This window comes from Pyxicephalus adspersus, chromosome 4 (assembly GCF_032062135.1).
Source record: "Pyxicephalus adspersus chromosome 4, UCB_Pads_2.0, whole genome shotgun sequence".
Lineage (NCBI taxonomy): Eukaryota > Metazoa > Chordata > Amphibia > Anura > Pyxicephalidae > Pyxicephalus > Pyxicephalus adspersus.
In genome coordinates, this window is record NC_092861.1 from 26,865,033 (window position 1) to 26,878,478 (window position 13,446).

At 36.0% G+C, this 13,446-nt stretch overlaps 1 protein-coding gene across 1 annotated transcript; it reads left to right on the forward strand.

The window, feature by feature from the left end:
- Nucleotides 1-2,726: 2,726 nt before the first annotated feature.
- Nucleotides 2,727-13,087, forward strand: LOC140328200 (C-C motif chemokine 8-like). Its single transcript, XM_072407606.1, has 4 exons — nt 2,727-2,887; nt 5,729-5,849; nt 7,706-7,901; nt 11,892-13,087. The coding sequence occupies exons 1-4, from the start codon at nt 2,791-2,793 to the stop codon at nt 11,949-11,951; spliced, it is 474 nt and encodes a 157-aa protein (XP_072263707.1). The 5' UTR covers nt 2,727-2,790; the 3' UTR covers nt 11,952-13,087.
- The last annotated feature ends 359 nt before the right edge of the window (nt 13,088-13,446 follow it).

Consider the following 13,446-nt stretch of genomic DNA (forward strand, 5'->3'; position numbering starts at 1 on the left):
TGTAAATGTACTTTTTTAGTAAATACCATACCACACCACACTAACATAAACTGTAAGTATGTGTTGGGAAAGTAATTAAGACAAATGAAGGTTGTCTGCGGCTTCTCTTTAGACATAGGACTGACCACACAATGAAGAAGTGGTGCGGTGTGAGCAGAAGTTATTGCACAGTGTCACACTGTATCTTCAGTCATGATCTCATCACATTTCAGTCTGATCATATGCCTAGCAAGTGTTATGAATCATATCATGCACTGAAAGCTGACATTTTTTTGGTCCAGTCCACATAAGAATGCAAAGGACAGCTGATCTCTATGGGAAACACCACTAAAAGCTATCATACTCAGTGCACTTTGTACACACTGTAAATTCACTAGCTCTTTGCAAGCCTAATAATGTACACTTTAACTTTCATCTTATCATGTGGTGGTGGGTGCTGCAGCCCATTTATTTTGAATGAATGCTAAATGATCCTGAGCATATCAAACAATCCCCCCCCAATTATTGTGCAGGGTACAACTATGCACACTGATTTCACATCTGAGCGTTTTTTTGCGCTGAAGCCAGGAGCGTTGCTTGGTTCTGTTTGAGGTGAGTTTTTTGTATGTATTATCATTGAACTTTATGTAAAAAGATTTTAATAAAAAAGCAGAATTTTGTTTACCCCACTGAAAACACACTAGTGTGAATGGGATCTGTAATCATTAAAAACACCTTATCACAATAAAGGGAGAAAAGCACTTTAAAGAAATAAAAAAAAATGATAATCAGATCTTAAAGTAGTAAAACAAAATGTGTGATCAGGTAGCTCTTTCTGGCATATAGAACATGTTTTCCCCCTTCTGCAATAAAAAAAAATATCTAACTGTTTGCAATATTCTGGTAAATGATTACTGAATTGCACATGTGCAGCTGAATGCTGGAAGAAAAGGAACGCATGTACAGGAGTTACGTCATTCCAGCCTGACCAATCATGATGGATAAGGACCCGAACATTGAAAGAATACTGGGTGCTGAAATCAGTGCCAAGAATGGAGCAGATGAATATACCGTATTTTTTGCCATATAAGACGCACTTTTTCTTCCCCAAAACTTAGGGGGAAAAGTTAGTGCGTCCTATACGACAAATGTGTTAAAAAAAATAATTAAAATATTATACTCACCCGATACCCGATCCTGCGTGTGTTTCTGGCTGCAGCGTGTCTCTCTTCTCTCCTCTGCCAGCATCGTGTTTTCTCCCGTCTGTAAAGCAAAGCGAAAGAAGCCGGCACAGCGCCACCTGCTGTTCCCTGTCCTAACTGCCGTACAATAGAAAAAAAGCACAGAGTGATCAGAAGGGGAATTTGAATGACAGAGTGATCAGAAGGGGAGTTTGAATGACAGAGTGATCAGAAAGGGAATTTGAAAGGTACAGAGTGATCAGAAAGGGAATCTGAATGGCACATGAGTGATCAGAAGGGGAATACCGGTATGAATGGCACATGAGTGATCAGAAGGGGAATAATCTTTCAGAAACTTTTTTTCTAGATTTTCCTCCTTTAAAATTGGGTGCGTCTTATATTCCGGAGCGTCTTATACGGCGAAAAATACGGTAGTTCTGCTTGGAGTGAATTTAAAGAGATTTCAGCCATCAACTAACCACAAGAGGCCAATATTTTGAGTTGGTTGCAGATAGACCGCATGACTTGGTAAAATTGATGAAATGTGTACAAGTTTTATCATGTGTATGAAAAATCAAATACATCCAATCAAAATTCTGATTTCTATCCAGGTTAAACAATGGAACGGGCAGGATCTGATACATATGTGTGCAGTTTTTTGATGAAATGGGATTGATCAGTCAGGTACACCAAGCTATATGTACTAGGTCTTAGTAAGATGTCCCATTTTCCAGTCAATCCTATAACAAATCAAGAGGCTTTGACTAGTTCAAAATCTCTGACAATCTTTTGTAGCATTACATATAATTATTATTCTCATACTGAATGTAGCTGTTCTTTAGTGGCAGCGGACACACTGTATATAGTAAGTTTCCCACCACTGACCCCAATTTTTATACTTTTTGTAGAGCAGGCTGTCTCAAACTTTTTAACTTGGGAAACCCATAAAATAACTTTTTAGATCTTCAGGGAACCCCTGCTATAATTACTGTATGCACCAGTCACCGTATATTGGGGGGGGGTCAGCAGGAAAGATTGCCTACATTGCTAGCCGGAGTGAAAAATGCCCAGATACCTACAAAAGTTCTAAGTTTAATTTAAACTGATCTGAGAAGCACAAATTTCTCATTGCTCAAAGAACCCCTAGCAACCTCTGGAGGAACCCAAGGGTTTTACAGAAAAGTATTAAAAAGTAACGTCCTTTAATCAGTTTGTCACACTGGCAGCAAAACCAATAGGTAGCCATCATCAATGGTCGAGACCAGCAATATAAACTGTACAATACAAAATAAGTTATAAAAAGACAACAGATCTATACATAAACATACACAGAGAATGTTAGGAAAAGATGTGCGACGGAGGGTCAAGGAGACCTTAAACAACAGCCAGCTGCTGGAAAACCTTAACAGTCATTCTAGAACAATGATCAGCAATGTGAGCAAACAGCTGAGAACTTTCTGAATAAGTTTTGATTTTCCTTTAAGCACACAATTTCCTTTCAGTGCTGTAACTTGCAGAACCTCCTCCTCCTCCTAGAAGGCGGAGGTGAGAAACCGAAGCTGTTGTGTACTGAACTATATATGACAATGTAGCCTTGTCTTTATGTACATTTCATATTGGTCAGTGCAGAATGATGCTCCCACCTAACTACCTGTGCAGTGCTTTTCTGCTTGTAGTCACAAGTCTGGGCTACAATGTGCTGTGTTCACAGGAAACAATGATTGATTGTAAGTATAACATTATTGCTTTTAGAATTCCCAATGGAAATGGAAAGCAGATCTCTTTTTGCTTTGTCTGAGTTTTCTAGGAGTGTGACTGTAAGGAACAATGTGAAAATCAGTGACCAATCAGAAATGATCACTTCTAGTTTTGCCTTTTCTTAACTGATAGATGAAATTTAGGTATCGATTACTAAATGTCATTGCGTTCTTATGTATATTTGAATATATGGTAAAAAAACTGTTTAGTCATAGGAAATACCTAAAAGAAACTTGTGAGATGTGTGATACAGATTGCATGTACTGTTGCGTGGGTTTTGCTAAAGGCTCTCTGGTTTTCTTACACATTCCAAAAACATGCAGTTAGGTTAATTGGCTTTGGCTGAAAAATTGTTCTTAGGCTGTGTTAATGACATATGACTATGCTAGGGACATTAGATTGTGAGCTTCATTGAGGACAGCTAGTGACATGACTATGGACTTTGCAAAGCATAGTATAATATGTCGGAGCTTTATAGATACAAGTTAATCATAATAATAATTTATAGTCAAGAATTCCCTACACAGCCTCAAGCACTGTCTGTAGCAAATTAAATGAAGACGCATGCTGGATTATTATTATTATTACTGGTTATGTCCATGGGTGCTTCACAATGGTGATTCAGGTGATAGAGAAGAGCCACATAGATTCATTATGCTGTTCATATTTGGGGCTTCCAAAAGGAACTTTAGGCAGATGGGTGAATAGTATAGGCTCCCTAGGGCATTTACACCCAGATATTAACCCTTGTATTTAGCTACTTTGTGCTGCAGCTTTTTTTAAAAGTGCCTATTAGCATAGGATGGATGGAAATTATTATTATTTTTATTAACTTGTATTTATATTATATTTTAGCATGCTATTATAGCACCAACATATTTTGCAGTTCTTTACAAAGTTCATTATCATGTCAATATCATACTGAAGCCATGTGGTCAAATACTTGAAGTCACTAAATGTTTGCATTGACAGCAATCACTTTGCACTAAAATGAACTTTTAAAATGAGTTATAAAGGTGATATGATAAGGTCTTTAATGATTATTATTATAATTTACCCAGGGAAATCCCCTTGCTGGTTTCATAGGAAAATGGGTAATCCCCTTTGTGGTCAACAGCTCTCCATTTACCTCTGCTCCGTTCCAAAGGTTGGAATCTGCACACCCTTTTAGTATTTTTCTAACAGGCAACAATAAATTTAGTAAAATATGGCTTACTAAGAGTCAATAATGAAAATCCTGGAATGTATGTGGCTCTTGAGGATTGTAAATGGGCAGCCCGGATTTAGCAGCTTGCAGACCCTCCCATTGGTGTTTTCAAAAAATCTGCTTTGACAAAACATTTTTTTTTTGGTTTAGCCATGTCCTTTATTAAACTGAATTCCTAATGGAAAGATATTCCATTATTGCAACATCTGATTCCACCTTATTGTGTTAATGGAAAAAATCTGAATTAGTAGCGAATAGTAAAATGTTGCAAATGCTGTGCAGTTCTTCCTATTGGTATTCATACTTGATTCTTATTTTGTATTTGCCATCTGTGTCTTAATAGAGATATTTTCCTTTGCTTCTTGTCCTATAAACTCATCAGGAAGTGAGAGTCCATTGTTCCAGTCAAAGACAGAATGTTTCATTTCAACACCCCAGGTCAAACAGGTGTAAATATGCCCCTAAAAGCAATGTAATATGACATTGCTTATTGTGAATTAGTTTTATACCTTTCTTTGAAAAATTAAAATGAGAACAAATACATATTAAACAACATAATAAAAAATCTAAAATATTTTAAAAACGCAAAACAGAGTTAACCTTAAAGCAGTGGTGTAATTAGTGTACTTGACCTCCAGGGTAGATTGTATATCAATAGGCCTGTCCCCCCAGGATTCTGTATATCAAATTGTATTTGTTATATTAAATACTGATATTGTGAAAACAAAAAGGAAAAAGGGAAGATGTTCTTTGCTTGAATGTTTTTTGCTTTTCTAGGCCCATAGGGAACTAAATTATAGTAATAGGATCCAATAAACACTGGTAAGTTCACAATACAGAGGAAAATTAGTTATCCTGACAATATATTTATTTCTTGTAGTATGCAATCAATAGATAGGCATTTATTACAATGCATGTTGGTAGAACCATCTATACATTGCATGTGGGTAGAACCAACTTGCAAATGCTGTGCAGTTCTTCCTATTGTTATTAATACTTGATTCTTATTTTGTATTTGCCATCTGTGTCTTAAAAGATATTTTTTCCTTTGCTTCCTGTTAATTGCAAACAAGCAACTTTAACTATTGACTACATGTATACAGCTATCTGAGGGCTCACAGAGCTGCCAAGGTGGCTCTGGGAAATGTGGCAATGGGCATCCGGTAGAGGTGCATCCCAGGGCACTACCAACCAACTGTACCCAAGCTGGCTGTACCTGGGTCAATTACTGAATAGCAAATGCACTTTGAATACATAATTGTCATATTTTTTAAGGGCCAATCTGTAGGAAGGTGGCCATGAAAAACCAGCTAGTGAGAAAAAGACCACTCATACCAGCTGTGACAATAATGTGGGCTGAATATTTATTTATTTAACGTCTTTTCATAAAGGACAGATGTAAGGGGAATTCCCTGGCTAGTTTAAGAAGTACAGGATGAATCACTGTGGGAAAACACTTGGATCCTGCTTTGAAACACCTTTAAAGTGCACTGTTATTCAATAGGGCACAAATAAATATATTGAAATGACATTTTCTTATGATCTTATGTCTTATCCTACAAAGTGTTTCATAGGATTACCTATGTTTGTTTTTGTATTTCAGATCGCAGACCCATTACGGTCCAAATTACTTGCTGCAAAGAAGTGTCACCGGCAAAGATCAAATATCCAATAACAGGATACAAGATCCAGACTGCCGCTAATCGCTGTGTTTATGCTGTCATGTGAGTATTAAATTCTAATATTTTCTTTTAAGAGGAACTAAACCTATGCTAGTCACCTATGCCCTTTCCATAGTAGGGCTCCACCATCTTTCTTCTTTTCTTATACCTCCTTACGATCTTTGGCCATCTTGATTGGCCGGTATGATGTAACTCCAACATATGCTCCTCAAGCAGTTCATTCATTTCTGGCATGCAAAAGGAAAGCCAGGATTTGACAGTGGGGCGGCGATCAGGCATGTAAGAACAGTTATTGCAGTAGGGACATTGCCTGTTGCTTTCCGCAATAACCACCTGCCTCATCTTGTATTTTTCAAAGTGGGAGTTAAGTTCCACTTTACCTTTATTGGCAGGGGCACAGGTTATTAAATTGTTCATATATGAAAAGTGTGCTAACAAGAAATTCTGGTATTGCTCACAGTAATTAGTCAGATCCCAAACAATTATTTCAGATATATGGAATTCAAAGTGATAAAAGGATCCTGATTGGTTGCTACAAGTAACAAAATACTTCTCATAGATTAGATCTTAGGTAGGACCTCTACATGCTAAATGAAGGCTTGTAAAGGGTATTTCTACTTCAAATTATATATATATAATAATTATATATATATATATCCTATGAACACTGTAGTGTCTCCCACTGTTCTGCAGCTCTTAAGTTTTATGGAGACAGAGAGTTCCAAGGTTATGCTACTCCTTGTATGAGGAATACGTTTAGACAAAGTGGTATCATTATGAAATTTTTTTAGCTTGTTAATGTTTCACAGTATATGGTCGGACACACTAACATTCTGTTAATATTTTAACTTTTGTTTGTTAAGCAATGTACGTAACAGGAAACAAGGGTCCCAGGTTGAGGTTTTCTACTTTAACTGGAAAGTCCCTTCAAAAATAAAAAATAATAGAGTTAGGATGAAGTGAACTTTCTGAAGCTGGTACAGGTTTTCCAGACATTGATTACATATTCCAAGTTCAGATACATACACTAAACCACAGGTACCTTTTTTGGGTCAGAGCCGAATTTTTCCAGGTGGGATTAAATAGCGCTCCCCTTGGGTGAACTCTTCTATACTATATATTGAAAAACAAGGACAGATTTTTTAAATTTACATTTTTTTATTAGAAGATATTAGAAATATTGGTGTATTACTCAAAGTATAATAATTTAGATAAATAATAATAAATAAATCATTTAGAAAATGAATATATTATTATTAGTGAAAGGGCTAATTTTTACTTCTCTGGAGCAGAGGGATGTTGCCAACTGTGTCCCATAGTGACTCACTAAAACCTCATCACCACTATCATTCCATGGTGCCATGTCACATATAAATGTCCCTTTATGTTCTTTGAACCCAAATTTACACATTTTACTTAATAATACCCTCTGCTCCAGAGAAGGTAAGTGGCCAGCTAGGTGTAACAGGCGCTCCGCCACATAGGTAGTACCAGCACAAAAATAAATATCTTTTCCACCCAAATTGTGGTGTAATGCTGATTGGACATTAAAAAGCAGCAAAACACCTATAAGACATTCTTTTGCCATCACCTGAAAATGCAGGTTGATTGGGCCCTAGTGCTGAGGGCCTAGTTTGAGGAAATGTCAGATTCACTGTTTTATAAATAAAGCTCTCGTTGTAAAAAAAACAGACTGTATAATGTAAATAGTAATACACATCTGCATTAAAAATAAAGCCACTGAAATACACAGATAATTTTTTAAATCCAGTATAGAAAATATCTTTTTGTGCACAAAAAAGAAATAAATCATGTGGGTTGAATGCATTTTTCTTAAGTCAGTAAACGAGCATTAACATCAAACAGTCTAATTAAATCCGCCACGGTTTTTCCTTTAGATTCCGCACTGAGGCAAATGGTTCGTTCTGTACTGACCCTAAATCCAGATGGGTGCAGAAAAAAGTACTGGAGCTAAGCGGAGGCACTGTCCAACTACCAAAAAAAAAAAAGCCGAACAAAGGGGCCAAGGGAGGAAAACGTAGAAAAGGTGGAAAGAAGCAGAACAAAAAGAAGACTAAAAATAATCCAAAACCGGTAAGTGGTAGATTGAAATTTGTTATTAGTGTCATTTTACAGATCAGGGTGTGATCATTAGAGGTTTATTATCCTCTTCAATACATATGGACCCTGCAACAAATCTATGGCTGCAGTTAAAGTAGAAATATGTTTGTTGCCATTTTGGCTTTTCTCTTATTTGGAAGGTTCTGATTTTCTGGCTGTTATACTTGCCCAATAGTTTAAAAAGGTCCTAACCTAAAACAAGTATGCTGTTTCACAGCTGGGAGCCACACGATCTGACACCATCTAACTCTTCCCTACTAGTTTAGTTTTAGGCCAGTCCTAGTAACATTAACAATATTTAAGTTTTAATAAGGATAGACGCAGAGAGGGAATTTTTTTGGCTTGCGATTTGAGTTATATTTGCTAAAATAGAATAAATATCAGAAGATATACATACTTATAACATTCTCAAATGCAATAGTTAGTTATAGTAAGAGTGATGATGAATTATTACTCCTAGTCTCCTAATATGTGATCGTAAATAGTACCCCAGTCTCCAAAATCAACGCATTTCGCCTATAAGCGTGCTTAGAAAGCCTCTCCTTGTCTCCTGCACACCCTTCTTTCAAATAGGATCAACTGATCATCCATTTATTAAAAGTCTTTAAAAGAATCCCCTGAAGAAGCCTATCGGTAAATCAGTCTTTTAATTACTTGAGGGATTTACCAGGTCTTAAAAAGCAAAGGTGCAATTATATTAGGAAGAAAAAAAAAAGGAATTAACCTTAAATTAAATTAAATTAAAGGAATTAAATTAAATGTATAATTTACTAATTTAAATATGTCCAGTTGTTCTTTTAAAAATGTATTCATTTCGTTGAATGGTTAAATTTATCTCTGGGCATATTGGGATTGTTACTGAACATCATTTATTTTAGTATAATATTGCTAAATAAACCTAAATTCATTGCATGATGTGATTTCTTCTGAAATTCTCGACAAAATAAATATTGAATGGCTGTACTGAATGTTGTCTGATTCTGGTGAGGCGGTGTGTGATATTTTAAGGAATATAATTTTTTTAGGGATTTTGGATATATTTTTATAAAATATTAAAAATCCCCCAGAAATAATTTGCCTTGAAGATTACGATTACAAAACCTGGAAAACCCCACAGTGGTCACATGTGGGGAAGTTCCTTGGGCCAAAGCTTGAACACTGCTTTGCAAATGTAAATGACATAATGATGTAATAAGCTTTTTATACACTGTGGAGATCAGAACCGGCTCTACAAGCTTTAGTCATTCCTTCTTCCACTCAAAGAATACTATAATGAGGACAGCAAAAAGTCAAGGAATTATTTTTAAACAACCTATAAGTACACAATGGAGGAAACTGCAGCTATTATAAAATGTAAAAAGGCTTACAGAAGACACAAAGCTAGCAAAACTAAACACAAGGCTGGCAAACCAGAATAACAACCCTGAATTTTAGATGAGTTTGATAAAAATTGAAAATTACAGTCACATGACTAAAATAAAGATCCTTATCTTTGTGTTAAAGCTTTGTAAATTGAGCCTATTGGATCACATAATTACACACCTTTGTGTATTCACACACCTTTGTTCTGTGTATTCTTTAGGCCATCAAAACATGTTTTTTATGTTCTACCTGCACTGATCGGCTGTATGAGTATATCAGTGTATGAATACAAGGTAGATTATTTATGCCTGATTTACTTTTTAAAACAGAAGGCGAAGTCACCAGATCTCCAAAGTGTAGGTTTGTTGTTTTGTTGTAAAAGCACTGTCAAACCGTGATAAAAATCCAATGTTTTCGGGATGCTTTCTCAAGGGAACATAGTGAGGCAACATAGTGAATCACTGTGTTGCCCTAAGGAAGGAACCCTGCATGACCCGAAACAGTAGCTTTTCATTATGTTGTGACAGTGCTTTAATTATAAAACAATAGGGAGGGAGAGAGAGAGTTTAGAACTAAATACTGAATTATGATACTTTTCATGTCCTTACTTTTACACTGAACAGAAAGTGAAAGAAATTCACAGAAAGCTACTAAAACATGTTACAACTTTTCTCCACTGTATTTTTCTGTCATCTGGACAAGGTAGCAAGTTTTAACTCTTCTAAGTTCAAACACTTTCCCAACTCTTGTCAATTAACAAAACAACAAATGTGTTGTAAAATACTTCTAAAATTTAAAAATATTTCTTTGTATCGTATTTTGACAATGCCCTACAGAAGATAAATCAGATAGAGTAGAATTTAATGTACTTTGATTTGATCTAGAAATTGAGTTTTAATTATATATTTAAAAAATATTTGGCTCATGGGGCAAACAAGACTAAAGCTAAGAAAACACGTGTAATATTTGTCATTGGAAAGGATCTTTCACGATCCTTTTCAATGACTAACGACTGCACGATGCATGAACAAATGCTGTACATACAACACCGTTCTGCTCTATGGAGAGGGGAGGAGGAGAATGATGGAGTGGCACCCCTCTGCGCTCTCTCCTGCCTTCATTTCCATTAAGATCATTCGTTGTCCATCGTCCGTGGATCCACCACGACAGTCAATCGGATGATGGACGACCAGTTCTGTACACACGCAGGATTCTCGTCCGATATCAGCCCTGAAGCGATTATCGGACAAGAACCATTGCACATGTGTACCTAGCCTAAGCCTGGCTCCATACTGAGATGTCTAGCACAGATATCTATTCTTGTGAAACAAATTAAAACCAAAAACAATAGGAGACAATATAAAGCATTGTCTTACTAGAATTAACTATATGTCCCCCATACTCTTCATGAACCAATTTTTCATTTATTTTAATAGTTTCATCTAATTGCCTGGTCCCAGTCAACCATTGTTAGTTTATGTTACTGTAATGCATTTTGATTTGAGACATTTGGTGAGATCTGTGAAATGGGTCACAGAGTCTTTAATACTCCATTAGTATCTTGATAAAAGTAACAACTCCACCAGGCAACAAATATAAACACTTTAAAAGAAAAAAACATTCCTCAAAACTTATTGGTACAAGATGGTCCTATGTAGGGACAAATTTCCAGCACTGCTTTATTGCCCCCCCTGTAAGGACTACCTTTTAGAATGGGACATTTTCGTGTTATCTAAGTTTCCTTACCAGTTTTGAATGTCATAATATTGTGTAAAATAACATTACTTAAGATAAGCATTGCTACTAATAATAGAAAAAAAAGTTGTGTGGACATTAAGTATACAAGAAAAAGCCACTTCTTTGCCTATACGTGCAGATAGCTAGGCCCAAATTAATACATGGCTGGGGGGTGTAAGAGGATAGTATGGGAACAGGAGATCTCACATAACTAGAGGGCAATTGTCAGCTGTTATGAAGTAGCCACAGGTCTAAAAAATCATTGCAGAATAGTCAATATTAGAATAAAGATGCCCCAAACATTCTTCATTAAACTGGCCCAGAATTAGGTAAGATTGTCACTTCAGCATGGTGGTAAGGGTGCTTGTGGAAGAGAGGAATGTTTATAGAACTGGGGGCCCTGTGGTGGTATGGTGCTTATCCTTTTGGTTCTGGTTGATTTACAGTTAATTGGTCAATTTAGAAATACCCTCAAGTCGGGGGTAAGGGGTTCTGGGGCAAGGTTAAAACAAGGATGGGTCTTAGGCTGACAAACAACAAAGACCTCCTTATGATAACTAACAACTGTTATAATATTTATCATGTGTAGTTTCATTGGGTTCTCCTTCTTTATAGATTTGTTAATTGTGATTTAAAAAAAGTTGCTACAATGCAACAGTATATTTTCCTGGGTTGCCAAATCTATCAGTGATGGTAAATTCAGATCTAATCTTATAATTAGAGGTGTTTGGAAATAGAGGCATCATGGCACAAGTTATAATACCACAAGATAACAACTTTCTGCATCTAAGAAAACAAATATTTTAACACATCTGTAGAACATCACACCTTAAATTTGTTTCACACCTTTTTTATCTATTGCAGCCTGTGACGTCCCTTTGGTTTCCATCCACAGCACCAACCACTGTTCAAACAATCTCATAAAACAAATACCCGCAACAATCCTCTGCACTAGGCAACAGCTGGACTGCCCTCTACAGACTGTTCTCAAACAATGCATCAGCTTCACCTTCCAAGAAAAAAAATGTAGTATTTAGTACTGTATTAGTAGTATATAGTACTACTGTATTTATATGTTTTTTTAGCTGTATTTTTAAATGTTTTTTTATGTATTTATTTGCTAACTGTTTGTCTAAGTGCAAAAAGTATGAATCTTTATGAAAGTAAAGTTTTAGTAATATATTAGTGTTGATATAAGAGACATTTGAAATATGTTTTTTTTTTAAATATTATTTTTTTTAATTTTGGAGAAACTCCTCCAGTTTTTATTGTTGTCTGTGTAACTGCTAGGAAGCATCATTCTTTCTATTTGTCCAAATTTTTGAGATGTTCCCAAAGCAAGAATAAAGGAGACAACTATAAAAAAAAACACTTGTCCCATAGATAAATGTCTAAAGGAAGGATTTCCCCTACTTTGGAGAGATCTGCTCATACTTTATGTTGTATCTCTGAAACCAGTGGCAGATGTAGCCAACACTGTCCCTATGCGCAGAACTAGAGCCACAGTTGGGTATGGGGCCCTCGTGCAGTGGCACACTTTGCACCCCTCTAAGTCCACCCCTGTCCAAAACAGTAAGTAAAGGAAAATCTCCCCAACAAAACACAGACAATAAAAAAAAAAAACATGACACACACGCCACCATTCTTTACCCACAGTGACTTGTATCCCTATTTCAGTTGACATTTCCTATAGCAGTTACAGAGTGATAGGATCGCTCCCACTTGACAAATGTCAATATTGCATAGACCTTATATGACACTGTTGTGCAGAAAGTTTTTCAGGTCGAGCACGTGTCCTGCAAAACCGGCCATGCAGGAATGACTTGCTCTGACATATAATGCTTAGCCATCCTTTCTGTTTACCCAGTCTCTATGTGGGACAGAGTTTACCCACATTTGTTTTTATTGTGGTTTAATGTCCTCTTGTGACTAACATTAGGCTTCAGTTTGTCTGCAAGCTTTACCGATCATTGTGTAATGCACTTTCATTTTTATATTCTTTTCTCAGTGATAATGTTGGTTCTGTTCGTGCATAATAAACGTTTTTGTTTATAAAATGACTTATGTTCCTGATGCATACCTGAATACAATGGAGCCTTATTATATTATTACAAAATGCCCTGTAAAATATTACATCACTTCTGTGTAATCCACCAGTCACCTAGAAATTAGAAGGAAAAAAGGCCGGAATTTAATTTACACTACTTCCATATAATTCATCAATCTAGGTTCTAAAAAGAAGAGACCATATTACACTACTTATATGGAATCCATCAACATGGATGTTATGAATTATATATAGGCTGTTCACTTAGCAAAAAGAATGATCCCCTTGCAAGGGATATTTTACCTAATATCCAAAAATTAGTGCTGGTGGAATATCTTACTATTCGATTCAACAGCTATTCAATCGAATAGT

Bases quoted from the DNA above. Each gene is read 5' to 3' on its own strand.
- LOC140328200 (XM_072407606.1), top strand. From the start codon at position 2,791: ATGATGCTCCCACCTAACTACCTGTGCAGTGCTTTTCTGCTTGTAGTC. The intron at 2,888-5,728 runs GTAAGTATAACA...TTTGTATTTCAG, and splicing joins ACAGGAAACAATGATTGATT to ATCGCAGACCCATTACGGTC. The intron at 5,850-7,705 runs GTGAGTATTAAA...TTTTTCCTTTAG, and splicing joins CGCTGTGTTTATGCTGTCAT to ATTCCGCACTGAGGCAAATG.